At 39.7% G+C, this 19,771-nt stretch overlaps 1 protein-coding gene across 1 annotated transcript; it reads left to right on the top strand.

The window, feature by feature from the left end:
- The first annotated feature begins 596 nt into the window (after positions 1-596).
- On the top strand, positions 597-16,472 carry ASAH1 (N-acylsphingosine amidohydrolase 1). The gene is made up of 14 exons (XM_075500184.1): positions 597-726; positions 5,806-5,852; positions 6,043-6,133; positions 7,354-7,440; positions 8,437-8,515; positions 9,420-9,494; positions 10,312-10,357; positions 11,624-11,768; positions 12,966-13,020; positions 13,227-13,308; positions 13,929-14,060; positions 14,293-14,416; positions 14,970-15,026; positions 15,706-16,472. Exons 1-14 carry the CDS (start codon positions 649-651, stop codon positions 15,793-15,795), a joined length of 1,188 nt encoding a protein of 395 aa, XP_075356299.1. The 5' UTR covers positions 597-648; the 3' UTR covers positions 15,796-16,472.
- The last annotated feature ends 3,299 nt before the right edge of the window (positions 16,473-19,771 follow it).

Here is a 19,771-nt window from a genome sequence, read left to right as displayed (position 1 = left end):
GCTTACAATTGTAAGCTTACAATAAAAAGCTCACACTTTTTATTGTAAGTTATTTGGAGTATGCATCTTATTCTGCTGCTGGCTTGTACTTGATATCACAACAAATATACCATTTATGTATAGTAGTGAATAAATGATAGGCAACGTGCTGGCAGTGATGGATCTCATACCTGGTATTTCTCCTCAGACTGTCTCTCCAGTTGCCCCGTTTCCTGCACTCTTAAGCAGGCAAAATGGAGAAAACTCCTTCTTCCTCAAGAAAGGAGCTGCCTGGTGTCTCTCATTACCATAAAACCTGCCTAAAATATCCCAAGGACACAGAGTAATTAAAAATCACAATATTTACAACGTGAAAACTGATGCCACGGGTTTGCTCGTAGCGTTGCCTAAGAGAGGCGATTTTATTTCAGATTTTTCTTGGGCGGAACTGCCCTCTTTTGGGAGTATGACTGAAAGTCAATGCCTCTGCTTTATTAAAAGTAAAAAGGAGGGTCGGGGCGACGGCGGCAGGGCCGGGGCGACGGCGGCAGGGCCCTGCCACCGCCTCCCCGGCCCTGCCGCCACCGCCTCCCTCCTGTGACAGGCGGGGCGGGGCGGTGTCATGTGGGCCGCCACACCGGGAAGCGCCTTGCCGAGCCGGGAAGGAGGATGGCGGGCTGGGGCCGGGCGCTGCTGTCGCCCGCCGCGCTGCTCGTCGTGGCGCAGCTCGTCTGGGCGCCGGACCCGGTGAGCCTGGCGACGGGAGGGGAAGGGGACGGCGCGGGTCGGGTCGCCCCCGGCCCTCTCTGGGGGAGGTGGCGGGTGGGATGCGGCCGGCCCCGCCCGAAGGGCTGGCTGGGCTCCGGCGGGCCGGGTGGGTGTGAGGAGAGCTGGCAGCTGCCGCTCTTCCCCACGCAGGAGGCCAAGCGTGTCTTTAAATGCACGCGTGTGAATTTAAGGTAGCGTCTCGCCGCCCTAGGGACTTGGCGACTTAAATGGCTCCTCTGGCAAGCGACGCGGCCGTGGCCGCGGTTACAAGTCCTGGTGTTTATCGGGTGTGTTTTACAAGTCCTTGCTCGTTCCTGCGCTCAATTTCATATACGTGTGTAACGTAAATATTGTAATGTTACACCAAAGCAGTGATTTTCAAAAGGAAGGTGAAGAAGGGCCTGCTAAAAGTACGTACGCTTTTGAATCCACTTAGTGTATTTGCCATGGCTTCACCCAAGGGGAGAGGTGTCGAGCAGGTGGGCTTGGGGTATCATCTTCTGTTTGTTGGGGTTGGTTTTTTTTTAACTGAGTAGGTGAAGTATTTAACTTTTGGTGGAATTGTGAAGTCGGGAGGGGGAGTTACTTGGAACAGGCCAGCTGCCATCTCCTGGGCATGTAAACAGCTGTTCTTGCTTCCTGATGTATGTTTTTATTCCTGAAGCAGCGAAGCACTCTTACATGTCTTCAATTTCTGAATCTTCTCATCCTCTGTGAAGAGGACAGGATTTTAAATATCTCTGGATTTCAAAATACTCTTTTGCAATATATTTTTAAATATTTTGGGAACATACTACTTCCTATATTCTTTTGTGTTTGATCAAAGACTTTTCCTAGCAAATTATATTGATTTTGGGAAAATGAGTATGGGTTTTGGGAGAGGGGAGAACTGCAGGAAAGGTTGTGGAAGACTGTGGACATCGGGATGACCCATGTTCCCTTAGCATCCTGACTACTCAGAATCTACCTTCTTCTACACAGAATTCTACTACACAGAATACTACCCTCTTCTGTGTACCCAGGCCCATCCTCCCCCCCACCCCCCCAAGAGCAGCTTCCCAATACTATAAGCCAGGTCCAGCTTAAAACACCTTCAGAATTTTAGCCAAAAGCTTTCTGGGGAGTGGAGCGGGGGAAGAAGTGCCAGCTATCAGCGAAGTCTGTCATATTAGAGCTTGATTTTGCATTTGATTGCACTTGGTACATCTTCACATTTGCACAATATCCACTGCGTGTCCAGGTTGCACATTGTGCTGCTGTACAGCCAGTTACCAGGCTTAGATGTTTTATTTTTGGTTGAGATGCTGGGATGCATCATTTGCTGAAGAATGAACGACGATTGTTGTCTTCCTGTGTGCAGCTGGTTGGGTTCTTTTCTTTTTATTAACAAAGAATATGGAAGCTAAATGCCATGAATTGCATCTCAGTGGTGCAGACTGTCAGTCCCTTTAGCTTTCGATTAAGCCTCCTCAACCATACTGAACTTCTTGTCCAAACTGCAAATTGACTTGGTCCCCATTTCTTCAGTGCTGCAAGAGTACTCTTAATCTCCATGTTTGGAACGGTGACCAGCGTTGGGACTGTTGCAGCACGACAGAGTGCTGCATTGGCATCATCCTGTAAGGGAAGAGGAGCAGAGAGAAAAATGTGTTAGACCACAGAGTTCATAGACCAAAAGATGCTGAATATAATGTTACTTTGTCTGAAAGAGATTGAATGCCATTTCCTTAAACTATGGAATTGTATTTCATAGCTCAAAGAGGTCATTTTATATTTATTTTTAAATATGAAGATGAGAAACACTGAATATTAAGGAAGGGTGCCAGAGATGTTCCACCTCAAAAATATTTTTGAGGGTAGTAAAGAAAGTGCTGGCATTCTTTTAGACTGGACAAGCTACATTCAGCCTATTTCATATTAATGAAATCAGGCTAGGTTTTAAAATATTTACTCAGCAGCCATTAAACCATGCATTAATTTTCTTTCCTGCAGTGAATAATAACTGTTATTACTTGATATTTTTTCCCCAGGTAGCAATTCATCTTGACCGTTTGCTAGCTATTTGGTTCCTGTTCTGCTCTACTTTTTTTCATACAATTGGTCATAATATAAATCTTCTGTGCTACTTCCATTTTTTCTTATTATTTCCATCTTTCCCCATACCATGTTCTCTTTCTCCTCCACTCTTCTCTTTCTTTTAGTGTTTTGATCCTGTGCTGCCACGCATCCATTTTTGTATCATTACGTACAAATGCAAATTTGAAAGTCAGCAGTACATCAGATAATCAAAATATGCAACCTACTAGTAACAGGTGATTTAAAAAAAAAAAAGAACTATTCGAGAATAGCCATATTCCTCCTAGGAGGTTCAATGCATGTTTGAAAAGCAAATTTATAGTGATGACCTCCTGTTTGGAGCCAGCTTCTGCTGGCTTTTTCTAGGAGACCACCTCTGGCTTGTCATGTTGGAAACTCAAGGCATTCCTCTCATGCTGGAAGGCTGCTCCTGCTTCTCTCAGACAACATTTATTGTTCCTTTTCCAGTGTCAAGCCTCTGCAGAGGGGAGGATCTCGCTGACCACAGCAATAACTTCATAGCTGCTTATTTCAGTCTGGTGATAGAAAGTGCCTGGTGTTTTTTCTGTTTCTGTAAGAAAATTCTTTAGGTGTCTTTTTTTCTTTTTACCTTGTCAGAAAAGTTTGCAGTTAGTCTTTAGCTGATGGCAAAAGGTAACAATTTTTTTGTTCCTTGTTAGAACTTTGTGTAAAAAAAAAAACCCCACTTCTAGTTTTCTGGTTGTCTTGACATCTTTTTAAATTACTGCTTATGTGCCAGCATATAATAGTCTACCTAAAGAAACTGTTAATAATCTTGGCTTTCTTCAGATAGCTCAATCAATGCTAGCAGTTTTGGAAAATGCACGGGTTGTTTTGGGGATTATTCATTTCTCTAGCTTGCTTTATACATAGACAGGTGAGAAATCTGAAATTACTGACATGTAAGGAGGGAACATTTTCTTTGTATCTCTCCCTTAACTCTTCCTTTAACTGTTGCTTTCCCCACCTCTTTTGTGGCTTAGGTTGCAAAGGGCTAGGAAGATAAAAATAGCTTCAAGTACAAGATTAAAATCTGAGGAGAGAGCATCAGGAGTGACATAACATTTAGCACCTGGAACATCACTTAACATCCTCTGAAATCAGTTTGCATGGTCGCCACTGTTTCATCTGTGTACACATGGGCTATACTGACAGATCAACTGAACTTTCATCCATTTTGGATAATTTTTTGTTACAGGCTTTATCTGTTAAGAAGCATATTTTGACAGCACATATTTCCTGAAGGTCCGAACCTGTGCATCCATTGCAGTAGGATGTATATGAAATGTCACTTTTTCTGATTGATTTTAGTATTGCAGGATGGAAAATTTCACAAGACAATCACATTAATACTGTTAAGTATTTGCTTGGCTTTGCACGAAGCCTCTGACTTTTGTTGCTTAATTAATCACCTGATATCCTCCCCCACCCTCCCTGTTTTGAAACTTCCCCATTTTGAAAATTAAATGGCTTCTTGTGTTTGACCTTTTGTTCCAGCTATGCAAAGGCTATAACTGCACCACAGTGAAATCTAGGAAACCCGTAGCTGCTGGTCCTATACCCTTCGTCTTGTGTGTAGGAAAACCAAAATTCATCTCATACTTTCTCCCAGCTACTGGAAACAATACAAAAAGAAAACACGTGATAACACAGAAACCAATCCCACTTTAAAATTCCTGTTTCCAGTTGTAACAAATTATGCCAGTGTTTAAAGTCTGTGGCATTGTGTAAGACATTGTGTTTTCTAGATTAATGCATTAAAAACAGATAATGTGTTAGCCCAAAGAGAACAAGGACATTACTTAGCTTGTTTGTCCCAGATACGTAGCTGCTAGAGATCTTGTCTCAGTTTTTACTGGAGGCAGAACGCATTATAAAGACACACTAGTAAAGTAATCTAATTAGTACAGCCAAATAAATATTGGAGATCGAGGGGGGGAGGGGGGGAAGTGGTGGAAGGATCCCTACATATTTTCATTTCTGTTCTGTCTCCCAGACACTTGTGCTTTGGGAGCCTTTGTATGGACTCCCAGAATAGCATGTGTACCTTTCCTTTTTCCTACTGGGACATACTATGCTCTTAGGAGCTTACTGATCGGCTCAGATAGCTCAGGGACCACATCTGGTCTGCTCTCAACTGGCTTGAAGCACAAATGCAGCTAGTAGGCATTTGCTTGTATTTCTCTGGGTAAAACATGCAATTATAATTGTGGCATGTATATGCATATGTTTATGTATGTATACGCATGCTTTATGTAATTGAGGGGAAAACACCCTTGCATTCACTTTGAGTACACCTAAATATAGTTCTCAAACTTTCATTTGTAACTAGCCATGCTTACAGGAATGAAGGTGACTAGTTTTTAGTTATATTCCTGAAATGCACCTCTCATAATATTTAAAACCAGTTCAGCAGCACTTTTCCACACTAAATAAAAAGTCATGCTGTATAGCTCATTCCTCTGGCTGAGTAATTTGCCTAAAGTTCAGTGTGCTTTCTCTGCCCCAGCTACACAGTGAAGCTTAACACTAAGCATAATTATGAATGACACTATAAAATGGGACTATGAATTGAATGAACAGAACAAACTGGTCCATACTGAGATTTAAGGTTTCTGAACTTGTCTAAAGAATATGCTTTTGAAGTGCTCTTCATTGAATCACACTGAGTAAAAATGGGTTTGTATATTTACCATAAATTTGTGCTTGCCTTGGACTATGTTAGGCAAGTTGTCTGAAGGTCTGTCAGACAGCACGGGGAACTTGCTGTTTGTCCCCTACCTCTTGTATTCTCTTCTGCACCCTTTCCGAAGTCCCAAGACTTTCTCTTCCTTTATTATCAAATCATCATTAATTGAATTAGCTGGCTAGTCCTAAAGGTTTAATTCAAAATGAAGTCTGCTAGAATAATAAAGTGTTTTAACAAAGAAGCTAAACAGTAATGTTTCACTGTCTTTACAGTATGGAGAAGAGTGCAGGAGTAAAACATACCCTCCTTCAGGACCCACGTAAGTAATCTGATTCAACCTGTCTAACAAATTACAGAAAAGTAGTGACTTGTAAGTCTGAACAGGATTTTTTTGTAACTTATTCCTGTTGCAGATCTAGAAAATGCTAGTTTCAGGTGGGAAGCACCTATTTTGTCAAATGTTTTTTCAAAGTCTTCTTTAAATTTGAACTCTGGTACTTATCTTTCAGGTTCAAAGGGAATGTACCCACATATGTCATAAATCTTGATTTACCTCCCAGCAAAAGATGGGATAACTTGATGCATGACAAAAAGACAGAGGTATGAAATGCAGAGCTTGCTTTGAAGCTTAGCAGGTATAAAACTAGCATGTGGCCTTTCATTTTGAAAAAAGGTTTGGAAAGGAATATGTGTGCTAAAATTCTCTGAAAGGGATGATATTTCTAGTTGACTTTTAAAATATGATTCTAGACTAAAATAATTGCTAGAGTAAAACTTTCTTCTGCTCAACACTTGAGCTAGCAGCATCAAGTATAGGGGCACTGATGTTTGAGATGTAGAGGAATAAAAAACGGTGCAGCATAAAGAAGGCTTTCATTTATCAAAGCTCTTTAGTCATGAAGTAATACAGAATAAAGGAGGAGGAGTACACCAAAGGGACAGCCTCAGTAAATTGAAGTGAAACTGAAGCAGCCTCCCTTCTCCTCTGCACATCCCTACATGAGATGATGAAATGGCAAGGGGGAAATGAATAACTTCCTGCCCTTTTCAGAGATGCTGGTTGCAGCACTGGTGTTCACACAGCAGAAGTAATTTAAAAAATACTCGAGCCTATTTCAAACTACTTAGAACAGCTGTTCTTCTGAAGGTTGCTGGAAATTCAATTCAGTAATGCTTAATTTCTCAAAAAAGGCCAGGGATTTTTGCTATATCCCTGCTGACTTTGACCTTTCAACTCTGAAAGCCAAACAAATTCTACTTACACCATAATATTTATTTTAAAAGTCTCATTTAAGCCAGTGGATGTTGAAAGCTTCAGGTTGCACCTTAAATTCTGGAAGGTTTTATCTCTCATGTACTTTGGATTCAGATCACATAGAGTAGAACTCTGTGGCCATTCGCATGTCGCAAATGGAAAGCACGTACTTTTATAAATTTATTGAGTCTTTTTGGCTTCAGGATCACCAGTGCTTAAGCAAAGAGCTTTTAATTAACATTTTTAAAGAGAGAAGAGTGCAGAGTATTAAAATGTGATCAAAGGAGCAGAAGATGAGGATGGCTTTTTCCTGTAATTCATTTTCTCTGGTAGAGGGACATGTCAGAGCTAATCTAGAAAGTTATTTGAATAAAGCTTGAAGAGTGACTTAGTGGGGAGTTGGGGGTGTTTTTCTCACCAAGAACACCACATTTAGCACTTCGTTTAAATATGTATTTTTTCAACAAAATGTTTTTTTGAAAAGTATGTGAAGGAGTTCTGTTAGTATTCTAGCAATTCTTATGCTCAAGATCTTCTATTCAATAAAAGCCCTTGTTCTTTTTAGCTGAAGACTGTGGTCCAGAATATTAAAGATATAGCAAATACGTTTTTCCCCAGCGGCAAAGTTGTTGACATAGTGGATAACAAAATAGTAAGTATTTTCAGCTTAATTATTTTATTACTGTATGCTCTGACTACCAGAATTAGAATGCTACTAAATTTGGCAATTAAGAACTTTACAAGTGATAATTCTTCCACTTCCAGAACAAAAATACTGTTTTGAAGAGTTACTCTGAAATTTAGTCTTATTGGTGAAATTTTGCTTTCTTGCCTACTCTGAATTACTCTGAAACCATCAAACGTAAAATGCATGTGTCTCTTCCTCCTTTAAGTTTTTCTAAGATCTTTTGACGTTTGGATTAGTGATGCTAGACATATATGCCACTGACTTAGTCACTGTAGCAAAACACTTCACTGAAATTCTCTTTGCCATGTTCAACTCCTTTTAAACAGTAAAGTAAAATCAAGTTTTGAAAACTGTAATAAATGTCTGATTACAGGGGCATCTTTGACCAAGCCTCATCTTAAAAAATAATTTGGGTTTGATTAAAATAGGCTTTGGCATAGAATCAGGACAGGGGAAAACAATGTAGCATTAGATACAGCATAAGGTCAAATCTGTCCCCATTTTTATTTACAGCAGCCTTAAGTCATGCTGGCCACACTTCATTTGTATCCCTATATGCCTGAGTGGGGTTGACATAAAGGTAGTGTATATAGGTAGTAATACCAATGTGTGAAAGTTAGGTGTTCCCTTAAACACTGACGTCAAGCTCAGTTCCAGTTGAGCTCTTAACATATGAGAGTCCTACTTCACTGTGTTCTGTCTATTGCTGCTAACAATAATTGAGATACTGTGCTAATCTCCATTGCTCACGTCAATATTTTGATAAGTAATAGTTTTTACTTTCCCTATGTACTTGTCTTCCAAGTACTCTACAAACATCCTCAAGTTCTACAGGCTGCAGAGGAATTAAATACTCAGTTTAATAGTTGTGAGAAAGATGTACCTATTGGAGAGAGGTTTGTTTTAAGTAACAAAATAGCATTAATTTACAAAAACAATGTACAAAACTTTTCCTTTCAGGCTCATCTGACTGCCACGCTTCCTTATCCTTTCAATGAAGAACTCCAAGGGATTGCAAATTCATCAGGGATTCCTTTGGGTAATAGTTTCCAACACTTTATTAACGTAGTGGAAAACTAGGAATCCAGACTCGTTTAAAATTAGTATGTGTACCAGTCTGCAGTATAGTTGTAGTCATCTGTGACTTTAACAAATAAATTATTAATTAAGTAGATAAAGCAATAAAATGCATCTTACAGTAAATGAAAACAGTATTTTAGACGAGAATGGCAGTAAATCACATAAGCCTTTCATCAGGCTGGGACTTCTCTGTAGAGCTGTAGCTTCTCACTCCTGAGTTTTGGGAACTGGAGCAAGTCTCAGCTCCTGTGCACCAAAATTTGGGGGAATCCTTGATTCTCATTGGTTTCCCATTCAGTTGCATGTCTGCTGTTGACATACCAAGAAGGCAAGGCTGTTTCACGCTGTGCTTTCTTTTCCTTGTGGTTCTTGCCACATTCTCCTGCCTTCCGCACCTCCTGCAAAAGAATGCAATTCCAGGTGAGAAGCAGATACTGAATTCTTCCAGAATTGAGACAGAGAAGGTCCATAGACCTGCTTCCACTGCTTCCCTCATACAGGAGCAGTACACCTGGTGCTAGTCAGCAGCTCTTATATGGGAGTAGTGGTACATATAGCGGCTTTCTTCTTTAAAGTGAATTTTATAGCTTGTTTTGAAGTATCCAGAGGAGGAAGTAGCAATGACTGTCAGCTTTCTGTATGGTAAGGCAGAAGGCCAAGGGATTCTGATCCTTCTATTTGCCTTTCAGGAAGCTCTTGATTTTGCTGAACAAGTAATTTCAAAGATCAAATGAGATTTAAACAGAAATTCTTAAGAGAAATATTCTAGAATGCTAAACTGTGCACTATGCTTTTTTCTAACCATTTTTTTCTGTTGATGGCAAAAGTTTCAAAATATTGAACTTTGTTTCTTTTTGTTCTAGGGGAAATTGTTATTTTTAACATCTTTTATGAAATCTTTACTGTATGTACGTCAATAGTGGCGGAAGATAAAACAGGTAATGCAACCCAGAATAGTGTTAACAGTTTTCTCTTATGTAGGAGAGGGTCCACCTCAATTATACAAACATAGTCCTTCTCAACTGTAGGCAAGAAGGTCTAGTAGAAGAGACTGAAAGCAATGATAATAAAAAGGTGTTCCTTGAGAAGGGAATAAGAAATCACAGGTGTATTAGGTCAAAAAAAAGGAAAAAAATACTTTCAAAGGTGGTTTGGTTTTGGTTTTGTTGGGGGGGGGTTGTGATGGTTTGTTTTGTTTTTTTAAATAGGTGGCATTTGTTTTTCTAGAGGAAAGAAACACCAGCCAGACACCTGATTCTTTCTCAGTGCCATGAGGGATTCTAGTGCAATCTGTTTTGCATCTAATTTTTAACTATCGCATATGTGTGGTGCTAGAGAAAATGGATAGTCTGTTTTAATAAAAGACTCTCTCATTCTCTTAGTTCTGTAGACCTTGTCTGCAGCTCTTCCAGCTTAGGAAATTTCTGAGGGATTCGCAGAGGGCTTACAAACATCTCACTTTTAGAGGGAGCTCAAGGTATTCCCATTGCATTAAGATAATGTGGAAAGCATCTGAGGCTGAGATGGACAGCAGTTTACAAGATTACTTGATTTCAATTATGGAAAAACACTTCCCTGATCCAAAAAACCCCACCATTTTTCTGTGCTTATGAAAAGGGCAACTAGACAATGGTATTTTCCCTGCTTGCTTTCCCAGGTATTTTTCGTGCTTACTCATTTCCTGGTTTTCTAAGCTGAAATTCATGTCTCTTTCTTTAGAAAATTGTATTTATTTATTTATTTATTGTTATGTAGGGAAGTTGTACCATGCCAGAAACTTGGATTTTGGACTCTTTCTTGGGTAAGTACCTAAACTTGTGCCTTTTTTTAAAAAAAAACAAAACAAAACAAAACAAAACAAAGAAAATCTAACTGAACTTGAAATTTCTACATGCATTCTTTGAGTCTAAATGATGAATTGGATGTTATTAAGACCGTGACAAGTAATTCTGCACTGCATGTTGTAAAAAAAGGCTAAAACGAACAAAAGGATTGTTCTGCTGATCTTATGTCAAACTACTCCGAGCTTGTCGGGAATGACTTTGTAAAACAATTGTGTTCAGTGTTACTTAGTGTTTTCTCAGCTCCAGTTAAAACTGTCTCGAACCAAAGAACAGTCTATGTAACCTTATCTCTGAGGTGCAGTATATCTCGTTCTTTATGTGATGAGACAGAAGCATCAATTTTAGTGTATGCAGTGAAATGTGGATTGGGCCTGGTTTTGTGGCTAGTTGTTTTTCCAAATTATCCCAGTATATTTATTATCCCAGTATATTTTGTAACATCACTCATCCAGATGACTCTCAATGCCCAGATGGAATTTAAATGTCCACCTTCATTAAAATTTTTACCTGCCTGACAAAAACTCAAATGTTGTCAACTGTGACTCCACACGTCTCTTGGTTTGGCTTGTGTTGAACTTCTCCCACTTGTCAGAAATACTGGGAACATGCTCCCTGAAAATTAAGGCAACTTTCAAAGCTGTTCCCAGAACCTGGATTATTTCCAGAGAATTTAATGGTCTGCTAAGTGTTCTTTAGCACCCTCTTGCCTACAAACTGTTCTGGCTTATCTTACAAACTAGAATTGGGACTCCCTTTGTGTAGAGCAAATCCAGTAGTAATGTGGTTTGTTTTATCCCTTGGAAAAGTAAGAATTTGAGGGAACCAGCTCATCCTGCTGCAGAACAAGCTACACATGCTTTTAGGATACAGCAGGTTTGGTGTCACAGGCAGTACCCGTAGCGGCCTCCCTTTGCCAGCAGGAATAGAAGAGTTATGTGTGTGCAAAACAAACCAGCTGTAATGGTGGTGCTGTTTAATACCGAGTAGTGTATATGCTCTTGGTTCAAACAAAACTTGTTTCTTTTCACTGACTGCCTGTGCGTTTAGACTTCCTGGGTGTCCCTTGCTGGTGCTGCTCAGGTAACTACTGAGCAGTTAAGCGTTGGCTGACATGAGTAAGATCAGAGGACAGGCATCACACACAGGAAATCTGCGTACTGTGAAGGGAAGTTTTAAAAGCTACTGAGGGAGGGAAGTTTCAAAGGCTGTACTGTCTTCTGCAGGTGGGATGTTAAAAATAATTCCTGGACTTTAACTCGGGAACTGAAGCCTCTGGTGGTAAACTTGGACTTCCAGAGAAACAACAAAACAGTATTCAGGTCTACAAATTTTGCAGGATACATAGGCATGGTGTCTGGAGTCAAACCAGTAAGTATGGGGAGGGAGGGCTTGTCAATTTGTTAATAATGCTTCAGCCTTTCCTTTAAGATGTAAATTTTCCTGCTTTCATACTCTGCCTTGGGATGTTTTTTAATAAATGATCTCTTAATTGTTCTGGTACACAGTACAGCTATTTGAAGAAAGGTAAAAGAAAACAGTGCTGCACTCTTCCTTGTAAAAGGAGATCGCCTAAATGAAATAGTTATGTTTGGACAATTCTTAAAAAACAGTGTTGAATTCTGAATACAAACAGGAGTGAATACAAAGTGCACAAGTGGTTGGAGTTTCTTGCTAGCAGATACATACTGCTGTGATCCCAGAGGTGAAACGGCATACTTGTGCTATTTTAACTTTTTGTCCAATCCTTCTTGGAAAAGGAGTCCTATGTTGCAAGATTATTTTTTTTTTTAATAGGCACCTGAAATCTGAGTTTTATCTACATCTTAAAAACGAGGAGTACAGAACTATACCAGGGTCTCCAGCTTACCACAACTCTTCCTTTTCTACATGCTCTGCCTTTATCCTCTTATAGGTGGCCCTTTCCATAGTAGAGCATTTCTGGCATAAATCCTTGCATTGTATCCATTTATTTTTGTCTTCTGGTCAAATAAATTGGGAAGAGTCCATTCTGAAAATGATCCAGCGTAGCCAAATTCCACTTTCCTCTGAAAGAAACAGTAGTTGGAGAAGATGGGTTTGAGTTTGAACTGCATGTTGCAAGTAGCACGGATCGAATTGTGTACAGCTGCAGGCCCATGTGAACAGCAATAACATACCAGCATACTTAGCACTGGGACTTAAAAATCTGCCTTCAAACTAGAATAGTATTCAGAGGCCTGAGAAGAAGGTTACATACAGCAGGGGAAGGAAAACTGGTAATTCAGTGATGCAACAAGGACCAAGAAAAAAATGGCCACAGGCTTGACTTGCTTAGCATAAAAGCATGGTTTGCTGGATTGCTGTGCCAGGTCAGAAGATGACAAATTATCATTTCTACTTGCTCATGCAGTGATAAATTAGGTTCTTCTCCGCATGGGCTTGATCTTGCAGCCCATTACTCAAAGGGGAAGAGTCTAATGAACAGGAAGCTCAATTTGGCATGTCAATTGCAATGCTGCCTCTTGTTTATTACTGGTATTAACAGGCTGGCGATGGATGAAGGTTGACTTGTTTAATGCTTTTCAGGACTTGTTCACTCTGACAATGAATGAGCGTTTCAGTCTTGATGGTGGTTATGTTGGTGAGTAATGCTCATTTCTTTCATTATTTCTGTACAAGTTTTCCCGACCCTGGGCATACCAGTTACCTTAATAAACAGGCACACAAATGGTGAAAAGATTCCAGAGGAGTAAGATAAAACACAGTTCATTTTAAAGGATGTGAAAGTTAGAATAGCATGAGCAAACCTTCTGAAAACAAATTATTGTAACCAGTGATATTTTGCAGGAATCTTCGAATGGTTTCTTGGTAGAAGAGATGGTAATTGGATGGGCTTTCTTACAAGAACAGTATTAGAGAATGCTACAAGGTATTCCCCCTCCCCCCCCCAATATTCTACTGCTTTAATCTGCTTTGCTTTCAACTGGTATGAGTACTGTAGATGTATGCTTACTATCTAATGATACAGATATCTTCCTAGAAGCCTTAACATTAAATAGTTCTGGGTTTGCTGGTACTCTGGTGGGGGGAAGGCATCACACATGATCCTTTAAAACTCCTCAAATTGTTTTCTCAGATTTTTTTTTTTTTCCTAATGAACCTATTGGTATCTGAATGCATAACAGCATTCTGCATCAAAACACATCCAACAGGTAGTAGTATATTATAGGAAGTAAAGAGAAACAAAGCTCTCATGCAGTAAATGAATTAGGTGGAATATGACACAGCATGTCATCATTTTATTCCCGTTTTAAATGTGGAAAAAGTGCGAGGAGCACCTCTCAACAACCATACTTCAAATACAAAGTGTGCAGAGGGGCTTTGATTAAGTGTGTTCGTTCCTTCATTGTGATACAGTCTCCTCACATGTGCGTGAAAGGGGAAGAAAGGTGTAACTACCCAAACTTTTCCTGGGTCTGTGAAACTCATTCTTCAGTACTTCAACCATTCATAGCATTTAATAGTCCAACACTGCTTTGTTATCTGCAGTTACCAGGATGCAAAAGACAAACTGGCAAAAACAAGACTGCTGGCTCCAGCTTACTTTATACTGGGTGGAAAAAATTCTGGAGAAGGCTGCGTGATAACTCGTTCCAGGACAGCTAGTCTGGATATCTGGGAGTGAGTATGCTTGACCTGACACCTGACTCAGCCTTCCAGAAGAGGACAGGTTCCACCAATAGTTGTGTCCTATGTTTCTTGTGACTTCTGTTGTACAAGAACTCACTTCTTTAGCATCACTGAAAAATGCCACAGCAAGCCTAAAAAAAATCCGGCTGTATATAGTATATACTACATATGTACTTACTATATAGTTAGAGAAGCAAACCACAAACATATACCTCTTTTCCAGCCTTGATATCAAGAAAGGTACGTGGTACGTGTTAGAAACAAACTACGATCGCTGGAAGCCTCCACTAATCTTGGATAATCGTAGAACACCTGCAATGAAATGCCTGAACCAGACAACGCAAGAGGTAAGCATCCTCCAAATACCTCATCTTGCTGTTTTGAAATTCCCAAGTTACAGTCCTGATCTGACATAGTCAGAAGCATTCAGGGCATTTGCAAGCACAGCTGTAATGACAGAAGTGGCTAACGGTTTGTGACAATTTGTCTGTGCTTCTGGGTAATAAAGTACCAGCTGGCTCTTTACATGAATGTTTTTTAGTTTTAGGCTTTCTCTTCATCTAGGTGGGTTTCCTGCTAGCATTTTCTGCAGCTGCATATGCAGGGGGATAAACCTAGAGATACTTTGAGAGAGATTTTCATTGTTTCCTGAGCTGTTTTATCACTAGTGAAATTCAAACACACACTGTCAGGCGGTGAACACTGACACTCAGAAACAAGTGTCCCGTGCTGTACTGAGATCTGGTCCGCTCAAGGTTTTGCAACCTGTGTTCTTCTGATCTCAAGATACACTCTTAGAGCTTTATCTTATTATCTAGTTGAGCAGTAAAAAGTTACAGTTCTCAGCATTTACAGTAAGACATTAATGTCCATTAACATCAATGTATCATTTTCTTTCAGAACATCTCCTTACCAACAATTTATGATGTTCTCTCCACAAAGCCGGTCCTCAATAAGGTAATGCTTCTATTTTTGCAGAAAGTTAAGAGTAGGGGGTGGGGGGCAGACCACTAACTACTGTACATGTAAGGAGGTCACAGTGGTGCATTCAGGGTTTTTTTAGGTGGAAACACGCACATAAAAACAAAACAAATTCCATGTTACTTTGTAAAAGCAAAGTGTAATTGCTGGAATAACTGTTTTTCAAAGGCCCTACAGCTTTAAAGCTCCGAGTAGCCTGAGCCCTTTCCTCATAGCTGGCTCTGGTTTGAGGCCGCATTTGTATTACAGACTTCTTAAGGACCCTTCTAACCTGAATGAACCAGTGATACATGCCCTTAGAAGTAGCATGAAACAAGTTAATATACCTCGTGGTTTACACATACTACAGTCACATTCTTCTTGCAACAGAAGATGTTTTAGTCAGAACTTGAGGTTTTGATGTTTAAAAAAAAAAAAAAGAAAACAAAAAACCTAAAGGGGTGAGAAGAGATTTTGAATGAGAAATTTAGTTACTATATTCAGTAGAGGCAGCATTCTTGGCTGAGGACACAAGCTATTCATACTTGCATGTTGTTGACTAAATAAGATAAATGCTCGTTTTAGTTGAACTGTTCAGCTAGTATCAGAGACAGTTTTTCACTAATTACTGTAATGAGACTCTTTTTTTTTCCTTCTTCTTCTTCCCACCTATTAGCTGACTGTGTGCACAACACTGATGGAGGTGTACAATGGTCATACAGAGACTTACCTGCGGGAATGCCCAGATCCCTGTAGTCCTTGGTAACCCTGTACCTTTCCTATGTTGGAAGCTGCTTGTCTGAATTGGAGGTCCTCCAAGAAAAAAATACTTCTGGAAGAAGATTCCTCAGCCTAACTCCTTTCTTCAGAAATCTAATGGCTATGTAGAAATGTCAATGAGCTTCTAACAATGGAGGACCCTATCTCACATTGGACTTTCTTGCTTTCTGATCAGCAGTTCTGCTGACAAGAAATGTACAGTAATATATGTCTGGTTTGATTTCAGCTATTTCAACCAAATGAGTTCAGCAGGTAGCTCTAGATCTCTTCAGTCTTGACAGTATTCTTGGTTTGGTTTGTTGATGGTTTGTGGGTTTGTTATTTTGTTTGGTTGGGGTTTTTTTAGGCCAAAATACTTCTAAAGCACACATGAATTAAAACCTACCAAGCGTGAAAAAGAATTGGGCATTAGAAGGCCATCTGGGACAGTACAGTTCTGTTATTCTTTCCTAAGCACTTAAGAGGAATTGCTAGTGTTCTGGTCCAATATGAAGATATGTCTAAGATGCCCTGATATGAAATAACCTACCAAGTGTCATATCTAGTCACAGAAACAAGGTTTTAGGGAAATATCAAAAACAAGGTCTGAGCCAAAAAATGTCTTTTCACTGATTTATAGATCTTTGGCTGAAGCTCTTTCTTGGCCTGTTAATAATTTTTTTTTAATACAGATTTTTCTGTTGTCTCAAGAAAATAAATACTAATACAATAAATATTCTTAAGCACTAATTTCTTTGACCGAAGTACACATGCACTGATTTCATACCTCAGTGGCAGTCACCATGCATGTTACATATCACATGGCAGAAGGGGCATTCACTTCCACATAGGCTGATTTTAACAGTGTCCGAAAAACTGATTTCTTTCTTAAACTGACATTTAAAGCTATTACCATAATGGGAAGTAGCCAACTACTAGTAGCAGTTGGGTTGTTTGGGGGGATTTTAGTTGGTTGGTTGGTTTTTGGAAAGTGGGGGAGGGAAACCAAGTCAGACTACACCATTGGCCGGAATTCAAATTAAGAAAGTAAAGGTTCTTTAGAAATAGAGAGAAGTACAGGCACCCTAATATCCTCCAAAGGAGATAATGTAGAAGGCAGTAGTTTTATCTGCGTCACTGCCTGCATTGCTGGGACTAGTTTCCAGTGCCAACTCTTGTGTTTTATAACACGTGAAGAGCAGGCACTGGAGAGTAGGCTTAGGGGCTGGTATATATGCTGGTTCACTAGTAATCTTTTCTTAACCACCCTAGGAAAGAGGTGCTATTCATATTCCTGTTGAGCCATTAATTTGAAGTTGACACTGGCGTAAGGGAAGTGTTTGCTGTCTCTTTGGTGTCTGCAGAGACAGTATTGCATAAGGCATTCTAAGTAAAACCTGCAAGTCCATGACATCCAGTCACAATGGGATTCTTGATAGCCAAGACATGCAGAACAGTATTAGTGTCGTGCAGAAGTTCAGAATAGAGGATACAACAGTTTTCTGTTCCAAACAGTAAAGGCTACTATAAGATTATTTATTTTTAGTAATTGCAAATTTAACACTAAGAAGTCTACAGAAGGGGAAACAAGTTATTGCCTGTAAATCTGAGATGCAAAGTCAACTTTCATCCAAGTATGACTGGCTAAGTTTTATTTAGTATTGCTTCCTTTTCTAAAAGAAATATTAAAAGATAACCTTTAATAATCCCTTGTTTCAGTAACTAGGTTGCCAGCTTACAGCAAACTGTAACAGCTCTCCCTCCATCAACACTGGAAGAAGCACGGACAAAAGGAATGCTATTTGCCAAATAACTTTAGCAGCTGATGAAGAAACATGGCTTCTGGTTGAAGAAAATTATATTCTGGGCCTTAGAACAATGCCTGTAGTAGCACAGCAAGAAGCAATTCAAAGGGGTGTAAAGCACTGACACATTGAGAGCACACAGAAATCAGCATCCCACTATTTAAACTGACCTTAAAAAAAAGGGCTAGTCTAGTTGTACATCTAATTTTTTTTTTTTAACTTAAGTATGGAAGCAGAAGCATGTTAGCATGACTCTACTACCAGAGTCCACTTTTTATCTCAGTCATGAATATTGAATGTATGTAAACCAAAATCAACATAGCAGCATGATTTAGATTAGGGAAAAATGCACGTACAGTGTGAAATGCAGCTTCTGCGACATTTGATTCATATAAAATGGTTAAACCAAGTCAAATGTTACAGTTTGTACCGCAGAGGGCACATCACATACTGCTGAGTTTGCACCTTAATCTGGTAGGGGGTTGTTCGGATTTATTTGGAATTAGTTGCATAACAGCCATAATCAAATTACTTTGTCATTTAAAAATAAGTAGTAAGTTTACTTGCTTAGTTAGTCCTGTCCCACTTTAGCATACGTGGAGCAAGGCAGTGTAGACTATTTACAGTCATTAACTAATGAGCTTTCAGTATGTCCCTTGTGCAAGACAATCCACATTTCCACACCGGAAATTGCTTTACAATTGAAAAAGCACAGCTAAATCCCATGGATGCCTGTCCAGAGCCTGAATGCCTATGCCTGCTATTGACTAAAATAAACAAAGCTATTTAAAAACAAAACTCCCAACAACTATGTCCTACTGTGGCTGCCTTAATATAGAAAAAGCAATGAATGTGATTAATTGCTTATTGATTTAACCTTCATCTGTCAACTCTGACAGCACTTGTTCTGAAGGTTTTCTCAAGCCCGACAAAAAGTTTAATTTGCTCTTGTTACAGACAGAGACATCTATTTTTAACATCAGTTTACTGCCTCCCCCCTGCTTCTGCTGCCCTAGGCATTGTAATGGAAGCTAAGGCCATTTCACTGAAGAACTGTATACAACTACTTGCAACTTTGGGATTTAATTTAGCTTTTTTTTTTTTTAACAGAAAGACACAAAGAACGAAAATGGGTATGTTTCTTCATATTCATTTGATGTACACATAGTTGTGGTACCTCACAAACACTGATTTTTTTTTTTTTAGGTTCATTTTTTCCCCAAGTCAAATAAGCAACCATATGTATTTTCTCTTTTAAGTTTAAATAAGAGATTTACACAGCTTTCCTAGTTTTGTTGTGAAAAATCATCAAATGGTTGGGAAAAAAAAAAAATGTAAGCAACAAGGCAAACATACTTTTTTATTATTACTGCATAGCCTAGGTCTATGAAGAACAGCCTCAGTATTTTAGTTTCCAGCAGATTTTTAGTGTTAATGTAAATACAAAGAGTTAATCCAGTTTATGCTGAACTTGATCAAATAAGGCATTACAGGAAAGACAAAGCATTTGTTTGGGTGCTGGCATTTAAATGCAAAAACGTCAGTTTGCCAAGAAAATTTTACACCTCTACAACTTAAGAAACCCATGCAGTGACAACTTAAGAAACCCATGCAGTGAAGCCCCATACCGTTTCAGAGGAAGGAAGAATGGCATGTCCCATGTCAAAAAGCAAAATGTTGGCAGCTAGTGGGGACAGTAGAATCCAGGAAAGGAATTGGATTCTACCCAAATCAAGCAGTAGTTCTGGGACACACGTGCAAGTGAGTTTGCATTAGAGTCAGTTACAAGTTCAGGCTTTGCTTGGAAGCAGAACACCAGAGCAGCGCCCGCAGATGTCCTGGCAAGTACCTGCAAGGAAAGCAGCAAGAGTAAATAGAAGACTTGAGCTGGTGTGAGCAGGCACGATGTACTGTGGACTGACAGGGAGCAGTTGAGAGCTTTAGGCAGGCACCACGACTAACAACAAAACACTCCTCCCTCCCAGCACAAAGACCTGTCCCACCTTCACACAGCCAGCTCTTTGGGCTACAGGTGGAACGAGAAAGAAAGAAATGTGAACAAAAAGCTCAAAAGCTTGGATTTCACCTTAGTGGCAACAGCAGGCAAATGACCTGCTTATGCCACGGATCATCAGATGGTCTCTCGTCTGCTTTTGGAGGACCAGAAGTGTTGGTGAG

The sequence above is a fragment of the Mycteria americana genome, chromosome 4 (assembly GCF_035582795.1).
Source record: "Mycteria americana isolate JAX WOST 10 ecotype Jacksonville Zoo and Gardens chromosome 4, USCA_MyAme_1.0, whole genome shotgun sequence".
In the NCBI taxonomy this organism is placed as follows: domain Eukaryota; kingdom Metazoa; phylum Chordata; class Aves; order Ciconiiformes; family Ciconiidae; genus Mycteria; species Mycteria americana.
The sequence above is the reverse complement of the archived record's forward strand: the minus strand, read 5'-3'. Positions and strand labels throughout refer to the sequence as shown.